The 16,294-nt window shown below is 37.3% G+C and overlaps 1 protein-coding gene across 1 annotated transcript in view; it reads left to right on the forward strand.

Annotated features, from left to right (window-relative positions):
- The window catches only part of LRGUK (leucine rich repeats and guanylate kinase domain containing), a 126,666-nt gene that overhangs the window by 23,017 nt on the left and 87,355 nt on the right, over positions 1-16,294 (forward strand). The window contains exons 6-7 of the mRNA XM_025380184.1: positions 8,389-8,513; positions 13,419-13,562. Of these exons, the coding sequence (XP_025235969.1) occupies positions 8,389-8,513; positions 13,419-13,562 (269 nt within the window). The remainder of the gene's footprint in view (positions 1-8,388; positions 8,514-13,418; positions 13,563-16,294) is intronic.

Raw genomic sequence — 16,294 nt, forward strand, 5'->3', positions numbered from 1 at the left:
AGCGGGCGAATCATGAGATCAAGAGATAGAGACCATCCTGGCCAACATGGTGAAACCTTGTCTCTATTAAAAATACAAAAATTGGCCGGGTGCGGTGGCTCAAGCCTGTAATCCCAGCACTTTGGGAGGCCGAGACAGGCGGATCACGAGGTCAGGAGATCGAGACCATCCTGGCTAACACGGTGAAACCCCGTCTCTACTAAAAAAATACAAAAAACTAGCCGGGCGAGGTGGCGGGCGCCTGTAGTCCCAGCTACTCGGGAGGATGAGGCAGGAGAATGGCGTGAACCCGGGAGGCGGAGCTTGCAGTGAGCTGAGATCCGGCCACTGCACTCCAGCCTGGGCGACAGAGCGAGACTCCGTCTCAAAAAAAAAAAAAAAAATACAAAAATTAGCTGGGCGTGGTGGCGCGTGCCTGTAGTCCCCAGCTACTTGGGAGGCTGAGGCAAGAGAATCGCTTGAACCTGGGAGGTAGAGGTTGCAGTGAGCTGAGATTGTACCACTGTACTCCAGCCTGGCGACAGAGCAAGGCTCCGTCTCAAAACAAAAACAAACAAACAAACAAAAACACTGGTTGGTCTAGAAGTCAGCAGCCCCTAAATTCTTGCTAGCCAGAAGAATTCAGCAATTAGGGTACCTGGAATGCTGATGGTGACATGACAGTCTGGAGTTTGTTATGGAGATCTCTTGTTCCCCCAGAAAACATTCCATGTTTTGACATGGAATTGCCAAAGAAAACAACTCCGCAGTATTTTGGACTCAAAATACAGTTGAAAACATTTCTATCATGAGAGTCTTAATTTCTATATACATTTAGCTTTCCGTGTAAAAACTAAAGTATCATGACTTTGTAAATGTCAGATATCATGAAAAAAGGAATTAGGGTTTTTTTTTCCTTGACATTAGATGTAGCAATTGAGTCTTATCACTGAAGTATAAAAAGCTGTAATTATTACATCAAAACCAATAGAAGTTCAGAACATGGGTATATAATTAGAGTGTAACGTGGCACCATTTCTTGCCTGTGTTTTAAAAAATGCAAAAACAAACTATCATTCATCAACTGTTAATGAAATAAACTTCTTAGATCTTTTGAAAAGATAGTAGGCTAGTTTTGAAACAGCATGAAATATACTTCTTTCTCTCCGGTTCTGTGTAAGCATATCATATTGTACATGATACAGGTGGTGAAGTTTCACAAGCTTTTCTGGACAGCAGAAAGCAAAAATGTATCTAGATGATAAATTAAGGTCTTGAGAAGAAAAATCACTAGATCAGACTGTTTTTGAAAATATTAAAAGTTTGATTAAAAAGAGAATTTTGAAACAACTTTTATGTCAGTACAGTTGAGAACTTGGATGAAATACAAAAATTCCTAGGAAAATATTACACATCTAGCTTGGAAATAGAAACCCTGAGTAGTCCTATAACTATAAAAGTAATTTATTATAAATTAAAATAAGCTAAATTAAAAAATTAAAAATCTTCTACCAAAAAAGCCTAGACCCAAAATTTTCAAAACAGACCTTCCAATAGTGAACAAATTCTTTCAAACACTAAAAATAGAAGGCATAGTCACAATTCATTTTAATGAGGTTACTTTGATATCTAAGCCAGCCAAGGAGCAATAAGAGAAAGGAAAATGACAGGCTTGTCTCACCCATGATGTATCTGTAAAAGTCCTGAACAAAATATTAGCAACAGAATCTGACAGTGTATTAAAAAGACTATGTATTACCACCAAATTGGGTTTTTCTCAGGAGTGTATGGAGAGTTTAATATTAGAAAATCTATAAACATAATTAACTATGTTAATAGATTAAGGGAAATAAACGTTATGATCCAGAGATATAGAGACTCAACAGACAATTTAATAAAATCCAGCTCTCATTCACAATAAAAACTCTCAGTGAACTAGTAATAGGGAATTTCCACAAATTCATAGAGGATGTCTACAAAAATCTTTGAAATACACTTTATCCTAACTGGGGACATGTTCTAAGCTTTCTCCTTTAAAATGGGAACAAGTTAGGATGTCTGCCATTGCCACTTCAACCCATCATTATTTTGGAGGTCTTAGCCAACACCATAAAACAAGAGAAAGAAATTAAAGGTGTAAAGGTTAGTAAGGAGAACATAAAAGTCATTCTTTGCAAATGACATGTTTATCTATAGAGAATATTAAAAATGTGCAATAAGCTACTAGAAATAATAGAGTTTTGAGGGTTCAACAACATGACTAGATATGACTTCAATAAACAGAAATCAGTTGCATTTCTGTATGCCAGAAACAAGCAATTAGAAAACAACTTTTAAAAGAAACACATTTATAAAAACAACAAAAACAAATCTTATTAAAGATGAATAAGACTTGTGGGGGTAGGGGGACTAACAAAACTCTGTTTAAGGGTGTTGAAGGCCTAACTAAAGAGAAATATATCCCATGTCCCTGGATAAGAAGATGGGCAAAATAAAAGATGAGAAAAAGAATTTTATGGAAAATAAATCAGAGAAGGCAAATAAACATAAGAAGAGATATCAACCTCATTTGTATTCAGATAAATGCAACTAAAGACCACATGATATGTGCTCTTAATGGATATTAATGGATATTGTATTATATCCATTCACTTGACAAAATTTAAGAAATCAAAACATACCAAGTGTTGGAGAACTTGTAGATCCAGAAGATCTTTTTACCTTGTTTGTGGGTATGAAATTAGTTCAACCACCGCAGGAAACAATTTTATATTGTCTTATAAAGTTGAGCATCCAAGTTCACTATGACCTAGTACTTTTACTCCTACACGTGGAAAATTTAGCATATGTGTACCTGGAGCATTGTATAAGAATGTTCATAGCAGTATTGCTTGTACTAGTAAAAAATTGAAACAGCCCAAACACACATTCATAAGAGAAAGCATGAGTTACAGTATAGTCACACAACAGCATATCATACAGTATGAGAAAATGAATGAAATATATCTACCTGCATGTAAATAAAATTTAGGCTTAAAACTAAGGGAGGAAGGTAAGAGGAAAGAGACAACTGAGCATAGTTACTATCTCTGGGAAGGAGACACAGGGATTTGACAGGAGAGGTATGCAGAGGTAGGTTCAAGTTGTTAATTTTCTACTGATCGGGCTGAGGGGCACTAGTTTCAAGCATGCTCATATGTTTAAAAATAAAATCAGTCAAGCATAGGTCAATGGTGAATCAAGTATTAAACTTAACTCAGCTCTATGTAAAAATTTAAAAACCCGAACATTCTAAATTAATTTCTTTGAAAATAATTCTTTAAAATAAAAACAAATCAGTTGAGCTAGTAATACCGACAGTGTAATTGTAGTAGATTATATCAATATTTCAGAATGAATCGGTAACTATAAGATATCAATTTTTTATCTTACACTATTTTATCTTTCCATATGTGGATAATTGATGATTAATTGATAATCATCCTAAATTGCAATACAATAAGCTTTGCCAAGGTTAAGTAAGTATATTTGTTCTTAAGAAAGGGCACAGTTTATTCTTTACCTATAAACATTGACTAGTTGTTTATTAGAATTTATGATGATAGAATAATGGAATTTAAAAATTCATAGAAATTTAATTCCAGACAGAAATTTAGAGATCAGCTAGTGCTAATCACTATTTTATTTTATGGAAGAGGAGCCTGGGACTCCAGAAGGGTCAATAACTTGCTAAATGGTTGAACTGAGACTTCTGAATTCCATTGTTTTTCCCATGTTGCAATTCATTGAGTAATTACAACTTTTGTCACAGAGGCATTTAAACTATGCGTGTTTCATTTCTTGGAGAGATTCTCTCCCACAGTGAAGAGCATTTTTCACTGGTAAGGTGATATAGATCTTTCAGGATTGGTTTTGATTAAAGCCATCATTGCAGCTCTCTCCACTAAGAAGACTGTGATGGATTTCCTACTATTTCTCAGTAACTGTTTTCTATACACCCGAACCATATTTTATGATTGTAGACAAATGAATAAGAGCAAATACTGAACTAGTGAATAATTCATGTCAAGCATTGTGAACTACTGACAGCATCATCAAAATGTAAAAATATATTGTTGGGTTTTTCCCCAGTTGTAAAGTTATGCTTAAGTGCCACAGGATTCTTTCATTCAGTTTCCCCAAGGATCTGCAATTTCACTTTAAAAGATTTATTCACAGAATCATAAAAGTTTAGAGCTGGAATGTGGTATGATGATTTTGAGTTCTTTTGAGTTTCTTTCTCCCGATAGTGGTCTTTTAAAATTAAAATATACCTAAGAGGATTAACCCAGTAAGCTAACTCATTGTAATGTGTAGTGATTTATCAGATTATGTTTCTTTTTATCAGGAAGTCCCAAGACCTATGAAAGAACACGAATAACGTTAGGAGGAAGGGCAAGTAACATTTTCTGAAGGTTCTTAAGAGAACGAGAGTGCCGGGCGCGGTGGCTCACGCCTGTAATCCCAGCACTTTGGGAGGCCGAGGCGGGCGGATCACAAGGTCAGGAGATCGAGACCACAGTGAAACCCCGTCTCTACTAAAAATACAAAAAATTAGCCGGGCGCGGTGGTGGGCGCCTGTAGTCCCAGCTACTCAGGAGGCTGAGGCAGGAGAATGGCGTGAACCCGGGAGGCGGAGCTTGCAGTGAGCCCAGATCGCGCCACTGCACTCCAGCCTGGGCGACAGCTCGAGACTCCGTCTCAAAAAAAAAAAAAAAAAAAAAAAAAAGAGAACGAGAGTTTGGGGAGATAAAGATATTGAAGACCAACTATGAACTCAAAGCTCTCTATGGCCCAGGCCTGCATATTGACTGTTGGCAGTGCCGCCAGGCACACATGAGGTGACTGTGGGAGCAAGTAGAGGAAAAAGCTGCTGTGTCACTATAGAAAGTTCTCTATACTCAGAAGCCTGATTAATTTAGAGTGCCTGAAGTTCCCTGATATTTAAAAGAGAGTGAAAAGCTGAGAAATAGGAAATAATTTTTCTGGAATGACCATATTTCTCAACAGAGATGTTCAGGCAACTCCTGCTCCTTTGCCTCAGTGCTGTTAGTGACTGCAATGGTACCTGCAGAAACCATGGCTGTGATTGCAGTGAGCGTCTGAATTCCTCCTCCTCTCTGTCCTTGCAGTGCTAATTTCAGAACACATGACTAGCTGTGGGAGTCCAAGCCAGAGAGTAAGTTGGATGTACCAAGGGAACTGTGGTTAGCCTCTAATGTCTTAGAAAATTACTGTAGACACAATAAACAAGCTTTCCTTTTTGATTCCTGATATCTCTTGATAATTTCAGGATTCCTGTTTTCTAGTTTTCTGATCCTTGCCTGCTTCCCATGAGAATACTTCCTGAGGCAGATACCCACAAGCACTGGTTTTATTCTGCCGTGATTCAGAGTATCTTCACCTTGGTTGGGGTAGAGCTACCAGGACACTCTAGTGCTCCCAAAATAGGACTTAAACGTGATTCCTGTCTTTGCTAAACTGAGACAGATGGCCATTCGAAGTTTTCCTTGCATAGTTTTTGTTGCCAAAGATCGCCCGCTCCAAGGGTATTTTATTTCATCCATACCTGAGTGAGATAGTTTGATCTCCTATTTCTCATGTTTCATATTCATATTTTGTTACAATCTGTATCTACAAAGATCTGGTCTTTGTTCTAGTTTCAGAACAATTATTTAAGCAGCCCAAAGAAAATAGAACCAGAAAGGATAGTATTTGCGAGCACACACATCTGTTTGAAGGGCTATTCTGGCAGGAAGCTTTATGGAAACAGATTTGAAAACGCATATTGACCACAAACAGAGCTGTACTTCAATCCAAGGATTGAAACTGAAACCATTGAGGAAAACCCAAGAATTTCTGGTACATTTTACATTTTTGTCTAGTTTCCTTATTTACCTCTTTCTCTGGCCTAAGTATTTTCAGGCTTAATCCTAACCTCGAATTTTTCATTTCTGTGCTATTGGCCAAGAGATAGAGGACGTGCTTCCTTGGCCTCATGTAATGTAATTTGGTAATGATATCAATGCCTTTTAATTGTGAGATGATTTATGGTTTGTTGCTCATTCACACCCATTTTCTAATTTTTTTCCCATGACCTAACTTTTGGCCTTAATGGCCACCTGATACTATCCCCACTTTAAATGAAAAATCTACTAAGTAGTAGAGTTGGGATAATTACAAATAATTATGGAGGCATAATGTTTTTGTGATATTTATGACTTCTTCCTTCTTTTTTAAAAAAATTCTTTGTTTCTCTGATTAATGGAAGGAGATAGCTGGAGATTAGAAGATGACCAGGAGAGGCTTTGAGGAAGAAATGGTTGTCTAGAATACATACTAAGAAATGGAATGGCTGTGACATATTTACAGTTATGATAGACATTGCAAAATTGCCTCTAAAGTGGCTATATCATAATGAACTCTCTCAGTAGTATAAAAGTATCTGTTACTCAAAACTTTTTACTTTAAAACGTTTGCCAAGCTGATGGGTAAGGAATGGCAGCTTATCTTAATTTGCATTCTCGTGACTACAGGTGAGACAGAATGTCTTTTCATATGTTTATTAGCCACCTGGATTCACTCTTTTGGAAATTGCCTGGCCATATTCGTTGTCCATTTTTTATTGGGTTGTTTCTTTTCTATTGATTTATTGTCATTTTTAATGTATTCTAGGTAGAATCTTTTGTCTCTTAATATATGTTGTGAACATGTTCTTGTAGCCTATCATTTTCACTTATTTATGTATTTAAAAAGTAATAGTAAGAAAATAAATAGTAAGAGAATGAGTGTTATATGTCAAAAAGAAATACTTAAGATATTGATTTAATGTGAATGTTAAAAACAAAAAGTGGGATTTGGAGTTGTCTTGAAGAATGGGTGTGGTTTAGAAAGAAGTAGGGAAAAGAAAGTTCTTGGTACATTCCAGAACTATTGAGAAATTGACCTGGCAGGAATAGGGTATTCTCATTGGATGATAATGTAGATGGAACTGGATAAACAGGTTTTGCTTATAGTAAAGGGCCTTAGATAGAAGAGTGAGGAATTTGGAATTCGATGAGAATTTTTAAATTGAAACATGATATTCAATCAATATTTTAAAAAATTAATCAGCCTACAGTGTGTAGAGTGACTTTAGGGCAGAAAGTAATGGATATTAGTGTAACTATTGATGTTAACGGTGAGTTAAGTTGGCAGAGGAGTGAATAAAAAGGAAAGAAATCATTAAAGAGATATTTTAAGGCAAAAACATGGCAGGTCTTGGTGATTGGATGCCTTGCAGATTATGAGTGGCTGAGAAATGGAGATGTCATGGGTTACTTGAGAGGAAAACCTGAGCTTTGATGGGGAAATGACATTAAATCCTGGAAATTGGTCAAAGAGTTTGAGAACAGAGAGAGCTGAACAGAATTAATGACTTTGAGATTGTAGTGTTAGGTGACTACAAGATGGAACACAGAAGATAAGCTAAAATTTTCACAATAAATGGAACTTAACAGATGAAGAAAGTAAGACAGAGTTTAAGCCTCATTGATTTTACAAAGAGAATGGAGGTCAATGTAGACAGAAAGAAAGGGCTGTTCCTTTCTATAACAGGGTATTTGTCTTTGGACCACCCATTTGCTACAGATGACATCTCCCAGGCTCTTAGCCCAGTTATGAGGATAATAATGCTTGGTGCATGTTGCCCCTGCAGGGCGATCTGGTAGTTAGTTCTGCCTGTGGGAACACACATGAGTTTCTCATGGGGACTTAACTGATCAAGGGAAAACACAGTGCCAACGAGGCAGCTGTGAGCCACGGTGATTTTTCTTTCCATACCGATTAAATGAGTCAAATACAACCCAGCACACTCAAAAGCTATGCCTTTTTAATTTTGAGATGGAGTCTCGCTCTGTCGCCAAGGCTGGAGTGCAATGGCACAATCTCGGCTCACTGCAAACTTCGCCTCCCAGGTTCACACCATTCTCCTGCCTCATCCTCCCGAGTAGCTGGGACTACAGGCATCCGCCACCACACCCAGCTAAATTTTGTATTTTTAGTAGAGATAGGGTTTCACCATGTTAGTCAGGATGGTCTCGATCTGCTGACCTCGTGATTTGCCCACCTTGGCCTCCCAAAGTGCTGGGATTACAGGCATGAGCCACCACACCCGGCTGCTATGCCTTTTTAAAATAAAAATTGTATAAAATATGACATGTTCTGTATGGAAAAATGTATTTCAGGATTAATAATCATCCTATATTGGGCATATAATCATTCTTTATTTAAGCTGCGGGCTGCTTTGTCTACTGATGATTTAACACTGATTCTTTTTTTCTTCCAAATGCTTTTAATAACATTTTCCTTAAACGTAGTCATGGTATATAGGCAATGAGATAGAAGAAATCAGTGGACTAGAGAAGTGCAACAATCTAACTCACCTTAGTTTGGCCAACAACAAGATCATGACAATTAATGGCTTAAACAAGTTACCAATCAAAATACTTAGTCTGGTGAGTCTAACAAAATGTCCTTCTTTATAGAAGTAGTAGTTCATATTTTTAGTAACTGCATGAATTATGACTACTTAGGATTCAAATATATAAAGAGCAAATTCCTTCATGAAATGTTATTGTCTTCAGTTTTGTTTACTCCTTTACCATTTGCGTGTGTGTGTGCGTGTGTGCTTATGAGAGAGAGAAAGAGAGACAGAAAGCAATATTTCATGCTAAAGTAAAATGATTTGCTAATTTGTTATCCAAATTCAATATTTTAAATGATTGACTTTTTATACTAGGGAAGAAAGGTATACTTTTAGCATGTATTTACAAATATTTTTTATAATATCTTATTGGTGAAAATAACATTTAAGGATACTTAAGCATAGTATTTATTGCTGTTAACACTTTAACTGCTTTCAAATGAACCACAAGATGTTTTCTGGGCACTGAATTTTGACAGTCCTTTTATTTTAACATGTGTTAGTTAGTCTTCCACTCTACAAAATAAAAAAGAGTGCTAAGAATAAATGAACAATTCCAATCAGAAAGTTTAAATGGGATTATTTTTTCCCACAGAGGGCACTCTTTTGAAGCTGTGTGACCTGCTGTGTGACTATGACTCAATTTTCAGAAATTCAGCAGAATTCTAATAGTCCCAAAGATATGCACAATATTTTTGAAATAACAGTATAGCTCCCTAACTTGGGGGTCTACAGTATTGTCTGTAAAATATCCAGGATTCTTTCTTCTCCTTCCTCCTACCTCTTACCCCCTTGGGTGGCTTTACTGTTCTTCATTACATCTATCATGGGGTGGGCAGGTGGAATTTCAAGCCATGAGGCTTGTAGCTTGTAAATTTCTTACGAGAACTATCCCACAGAGGGTTGTTGAAACTGTTGCTTGAAATGACATCTTGGGCCATGCACTGCAATTCATGCCTATAATCTCAGCACTTTGGGAGGCTGAGGTGGGAGGATCACTTGAGTCCAGGAGTTTGAGACCAGCCTAGGCAGCATAGCCAGACCCTGTCGCTACAAAAAATAAAAAATTCGCTGGGCATGGTGGCGCAAGTCTGTAGTTCCAGCTACTTAGGAGGCTGAGGTGGGAGAATCACGTGAGCCCAGGAGGTCAAGGCTGCAGTGAGTCATGATCATGTCACTGTACTGCAGCCTGGGCAACAGAGTGAGACCCTGCCTCAGAAAACAAACAAACAAAAAAAGAAATGACATCTTGGATTATCTGCTGATTTTTGACATATGCAATACACTATTTCTGTCTTATTTAACCACAGATCACTGAAGATTGGCTATGTGTTAATTTTTTTTTCCCCTTAGCTTAGAGCTCGAAGTGCTTTCTTAAAACTCTTCCAGGCTGGGCGTGGTGGCTTATGCCTGTAATCCTAGCACTTTGGGAGGCCAAGGCAGGTGGATCATGAGGTTAGGAGTTCAAGACCAGCCTGGCCAAGATGGTGACACTCCATCTCTACTAAAAATACAAAAATTAGCTAGGCGCGGTGGCGGGCGCCTATCATCCTAGCTACTCGGTAGGCTGAGGCAGGAGAATTGCTTAAACTCAGGAGGCAGAGGTTGCAATGAGTCGAGATTGTGCCACTGTACTCCAGTCTGGGTGACAGAGAGAGCCTCTGTCTCAACAAAACAAAACAAAACAAAACGAACAACAACAACAAAAACCACAAACCAAACCTCTTCCATTCCTGCAGTGAGTTAGGTCAGGATAAAGCACTGGCATCCCAGTACTGAGGATGAACCTGAGGGTTTAATAATTTTCCTGATCTTTCATGTTTTCTGCCCATGAAGGCATGTAAGCCAAACATAAATGAAAACGAATTTGATAAATTAGATTGAAAATGTTCAAGTTAGAAAAGAAAGTCACATTTTAAAATTATGACAGTCTGAAGGATTTTTTAGCAGCATGTATGCTTCATTTTGTGGTCTGTTGGAATCTTGTTCTTTTCTTTACGTAACTTCTCTGTATTGATGTTCCCATTCATTTAAAGTGGAGCATGGTAAATAGAAAAAGATATAGGGGTGTGCTTAAGGAAATGAGAATGAACTCATTATTAAGAATAATAATATGTAGCATTTTCATCCTAAGAGTGTGTTTCAATTACAAAAGAAATAATCCATGTTGACAGTTCTGTCTCAGGTAGCTTTTAGAAAAAGGATAGAATACTTCTATTTTCTTAGATTTGGTGGATTGTTCCCAATCTCTGCCCTCATCACCCAAGATCAACTAGAATACATGGAATATACTATCATTCATTTTTCTTAATTTTTTGAGAATAGAAAGGTTTTCTTTTCCAAAGTTTAATAAAATCTGTAAAATTTGTTTCAATAGTTTTTAATGCTTTTATTTGTAATTCATGGAATCAGGAAACCAGCAGCTTTAGTTACTATTGAAAATAATTTACAATTTAGAGAAAGAAGAACAACTCACCATACAAATCAACTGTTAATTCTCGAATATGAACTTTTGTGATTAATATAAGTGGAAAATGTGCTTCACTAATGGGCTATTCTGTCACCCAGCTTCTTAGCAAGTAATAACAATGCATTCCAAATTCATTTTGTCACAGTAAACACTACTTGATTTTTTCTTCCAAAATTGGTTCGTTAAGAATGTTTCTAACTTCATTTATTCAAGAAAATGGCTTTATTCTAAAAGTCTTTTCCCAAATAATCATTATGAAACAAGCAGAAAGAAGTTTTTGTGCAGAAGCTGGATGTCCACTTTTAGGAGAGATGCATTGGTTTTTCAGCATTGGATAAAGAGTTTAACTAGAAAACTTTCAATTCAGAAATTCTGTGATTCTAAATTTTTTTCAGTTCTGGTTTCTTTTATGACTATAGGCTATCTAATTAAACTTTTCTATGCTCACTCTTCTCATGTCATCTACCACTTTGAATGCCATTAGAGATACTGTGGGAAGAATTACAGTCTATCTACCACACCTAAAGGACTTCAAAGTTCTCTGGGAAGAAGTGTATTAAGAATTACAGTCTATCTACCACATCTAAAACATTTCAGAGTTCTTTAGGAAGAAATATATTGTATATAAATTTGATATGTGGGGATATTTTGAATAGGCTATTGGGGTCTTATTGCAGTATGTTAAATTAATATGGATATGATGTTAGGTTTGGTGTAGTTTTTTTCTTTCCCTTTTCTATTATACTTTATATAACTTTTGAACTCTGGACAGAAGGAAATTTGACTGTACTTTGGCAAATGGATTATGGGTATTTTTTTCTATTTATTATGATATTTTTCAAATAAAAATAAAAAGAATACTATGATAAACCCTTGTGTGCTATCACTTAGCTTTGTAGATTATCAACATTCTATTAACATGGTTTTAAAGCCATAGAATTAAACTAATGAACACAAATCTTGCTCATTATTGAAATGAAATTAAATAAAAAAAAATAGGATGAAAATGAGCTCTTGCTATCAAATGTACCAGGGAAAATACAGAGGGAAGAGAATTATTGTTATTGTCATTTGTTGTTATGGGTATATGGAGATTGGGGAAGAAGACAACGTTTCAGTCTTAAATCTTTGTTTTATTCTCATTGGTGAGGAAGATGCTTTTGTGTGAATTATTGAAAAACTTGGTTTGGTTATCTACTGTTGCATTACAAGCTACCACAGTTTTAGTGACTTGGAAAAATAACCATTGTATTAACTAACAATTCTGCAATCTGAGCCAGGCTCAGCTGGGAGGTTCTTCCACTGGGCTTGCTGCATTACCTGGCATATTGGTTGGGGGCTTGGCTCAGTTGAGAGGCTGGGATGGCTAGGTTTTTCTATTTAGTGTCAGGATGTCTCCCCATGTGACATTTCCTTTTCCATATAACCTCTCCACAAGTTCTCTCCAACAGAGTAACTGCAGTTCTTATGTGGTAGCTCAGTACTTCTGACACACAAAAGCAGAAGCTGCCAGGCCTTCTTAAGTCTTAGGCTTGGAACTGGCATACTTCTACCATATTCTTTGGTGAAGCTAAGTCATGGTCCAGCCTAGTTTAAGAGGAGGGGACCGCGGCCAGGTGCAGCGGCTCACACCTGTAATCCCAGCACTTTGGGAGGCCAAGGTGGGTGGATCACTTGAGGTCAGGAGTTTAAGACCAGCCTGGCCAACATGGTGAAACTCCATCTCTACCAAAAATACAAAAATAAGCCAGGCATGGTGGTGCGCACCTGTAGTCCCAGCTAGTCGGGAGGCTGAGGCAGGAGAATCACTTGAACGCTGGAGGCAGAGGTTGCAGTGAGCCGAGATCGTGCCACTGTACTCCAGCCTGGGCTACAAAGCCAGACTCTTTCTCAAAAAAAAAAAAAAAAAAAAAAGAGTGGAGGGAACTGCACAAGGGCAGGAATAACTGGGGGCATGACTCATTGGAGAACACTAAGATAACAGACTACTAGCACCCTCACCACATGAGTGATTATATTTAGGGTGTTGCTGAAAACAAAATGTATGTGGGGATTATAATAGTCAAGTGAGTCAAGTGGCTTCTTGTGATGATGATGAAATAATTACATTACATTTATATTTCTAATGATATATCTGGAGTTATGCTGTCATTACATTTTAGGTGTGCAGTGTTAAAAGCTTAAATTACCTGCCTTTTTCTTTCTTACTGATTTGAATACTCATCTTGCTTTAACCTTAATGAAAATATTATATTCTGAGTTTTCCAGCTGAAACACTGGAACTTCTTTCTGGGATATGTGTATGTGTTTAGAGTGGTGAATGATGGAAATGGGATGGAGGGAAGGACAAGAATGCCTTACTGATTTTTTTAGAGAGATTTGGGTCAGTATCCAAAATGAAAACTTGCCATTACAACTTTTCCTTGAGAGGTCTTTGAGACATTAAATGTATTTTGTCTATTTTAGAGCAATAACCAGATTGAGACAATCACAGGTTTGGAGGATCTAAAAGCCCTACAGAGTCTGGATCTGTCCCACAATCAGATAAGCAGCCTCCAAGGCTTAGAGAATCATGACCTCCTGGAAGTGATCAACCTGGAAGATAATAAGGTAGTGTTTTATTTCACATGTCTTGGTTTCAGTGTCGACATAAGAGGACATACTAGAGAAGCACAGACCCTTCATTTTTGGTTTCTCAAGGGTGGACAGATTAAATGCCAGCTTAGAAATATTGTTCTAGCAAAATTCTTAGAGTAGTTGCAGAAGGATTGTTTTTAAAAAGTACTTAAAATCTTAATTATTGAAAATGTGATGATTCCTAATTACATTATTTTTAAGATTTAAACTGCAACCACGTGTGGATGATTTTCTGAAGTATACGTGTTCATACAAAATTTTGTGTAGAAATGTGGCAGTAGGAATGTCTGAAATATCAGAGTAAGGAAGTTAGAGATATAAGAATAGCCATAGGCTGGTGTTGCTCCATGTCTGCCATTTAAAGAAAAGTCTAGGGCATTGGTAAGGGAAGTGTTGGGAAGATGTCGGTCAAAGGATAAACATTTCGGTTACATAAGGAGTTTGTCCCAGAGACCTATTGTATAACATGGCAATTATAGTTAATAAAAATATATTGTATTTTTCCATGCTGAGAGAGTAGATTTTAAACATGTTTACCACAAAAATGATTACTTTGTGAGGTAACACATATGTTAAAAAGCTAGATTTAGCCATCCCACAATGTAACATGATGATGTGATGAATTTCAAGTCATCGTGTTGTACACAGTAAGTACCTATAATTTTATCTGTCAATTTAAAATAATTAAAATGTTTAAAAATGCAAATACCTTAGGAAAGGCTTAAACCCTTAAAAATAAAGAGAAGAGGCATGGGAAGGGAGTTCTTATATACCAATCTACATGATGGGTTGGGGACTGGGTTTATTCAAATTTTAATGTCTGGCTTAATAATGCACACTTCAAAAATCACAGAAACGGGCTTTCACTCTTATATTTTATTTTTAATAAAGCATTTGTGCTCCTAATCATGGTATATTAAGTTGGTAACTTTACCTGACTTCTTATGCTGTAAGGTCTACAAAGTTATTTTATTTTTATTGAATACTTCATCACATTTTTGGGAGAACACTTTCATAAGGAGGTTGAATGTTTATTTCTTCTTGAAAATGAAAAGTTGGGCTGAGCCTGAAAGGGACAGTTGGTGTCAGCTCAAGTGAGCTGGCCCGTAGTGGGGATCTTGCTGTGTTCTGCTGTGGTGGTGCTTGTCAGTTTTGCGCGATGAGCCTTTTATTCCAACAAACTTCCCTCATCTGTTTGGTTGCTAAGAATCAAGAAAAGTCAGTTATTAGTCCTGGGAACAGATGAGTTTTGAATCACAGACAAAACTGTTCCTCCTCATTCTCCTTGACTTGTGTGTGTGTGTGTGTGTGTGTGTGTGTGTGTGTGTGTGTGTGTGTGTATCTTTTTATTTTTTTTGAGACGGAGTCTCTCCTTGTCGCCCAGGCTGGAGTGCAGTGGCATTATCTTGGCTCACTGCAAGCTCCACCTCTCGGGTTCACGCCATTCTCCCGCCTCAGCCTCCCGAGCAGCTTGGGACTACAGGCGCCTGCCACTACGCCCAGCTAATTTTTTTGTATTTTTAGTAGAGACGGGGTTTCACTGCGCTAGCCAGGATGGTCTCTATCTCCTGACCTCGTGATCCACCTGCCTCGGCCTCCCAAAGTGCTGGGATTACAGGCGTGAGTCCTTGACTTGTATGTTTAGTTGTTTTGGCAACTTCTCCAGTTAATTCTAATGGACAATCTTTGTTCACTGTACCACGTGTCTTAGGAAGTCCGCACAATCTCTGTCTCGTGTGGTTTTAGTGTCCTTTTCATGCATTTGCCATTGAAGGCTGATTTTTAGAAAATTTCTTACTTAAAATGGTTCTCACATATATACAGGGGCTGTTGAAAAGGTGGAAAGCACTCATTAAATCTCAACTCAATGCATCTAAGGATTTAGGAAAAGGAGTAACAGTAATGATAATAGTAACAATTCTGGTCATAAAATAATCTAGAGATATTTGTTGAGGATCTTTATGCACCAGGTACTTTCCTAAGCACTTTATCTCATTTAATCCTCATTATAACCCATTATTCATTTTACAAATGAAGAAACAGGGGCAGAAAGAGGTTAAGTAACTTGCCCAAAGTCATATATCCAGCAAATAGCAGAGCCAGTCTGCACACAGAGAATGGTTTGCCTCCGGTTTCAATGTTCTTAACCTCTGCAGGGTGATATAGTACATAAAATGCTAATGGGCCTCCCTTCTGAAAGGGCCTGTTGTAATGCCCCAATACAGTGCTTGCTCAGCGAAACATCACGTGAGCCACAGATGTGAGCCACAGATATAATCTAAAATTCTCCAGTAGCCACAGTAAAAAGGTGCAAAGAAACAGATGAAATTAATTTTAATAATGCATTTTACTTAACCCAGTAGATCCAAAATGTTGTCATTTCAACATGTAATCTACGTACAGACTTATTGATGAGATATTTAACTTTCTATTGTTCCATAAATTTCTGACATCCGGTGTGTATTTTACACTTAAAGTATGTCTCAGTTCATCCTGGCCATATTTTAAGTGCTGGGCAGCTGCATGTGGCTAGTAATTATCATATGGGACAGTGCAGATCTAGAAACACCTCACAAATAGTATGTCGTTCTCTTCCATTTCAAGAGACTTTTCAAATTGTATTTGACAAACTTTAAAGAAAAAAGAGGAGTATCATCATGTGAAGAAAGGAGTTTATAATTTTCAAATGTTAAAGAGGATCCGTT

Source organism: Theropithecus gelada, chromosome 3 (genome assembly GCF_003255815.1).
Source record: "Theropithecus gelada isolate Dixy chromosome 3, Tgel_1.0, whole genome shotgun sequence".
Lineage (NCBI taxonomy): Eukaryota > Metazoa > Chordata > Mammalia > Primates > Cercopithecidae > Theropithecus > Theropithecus gelada.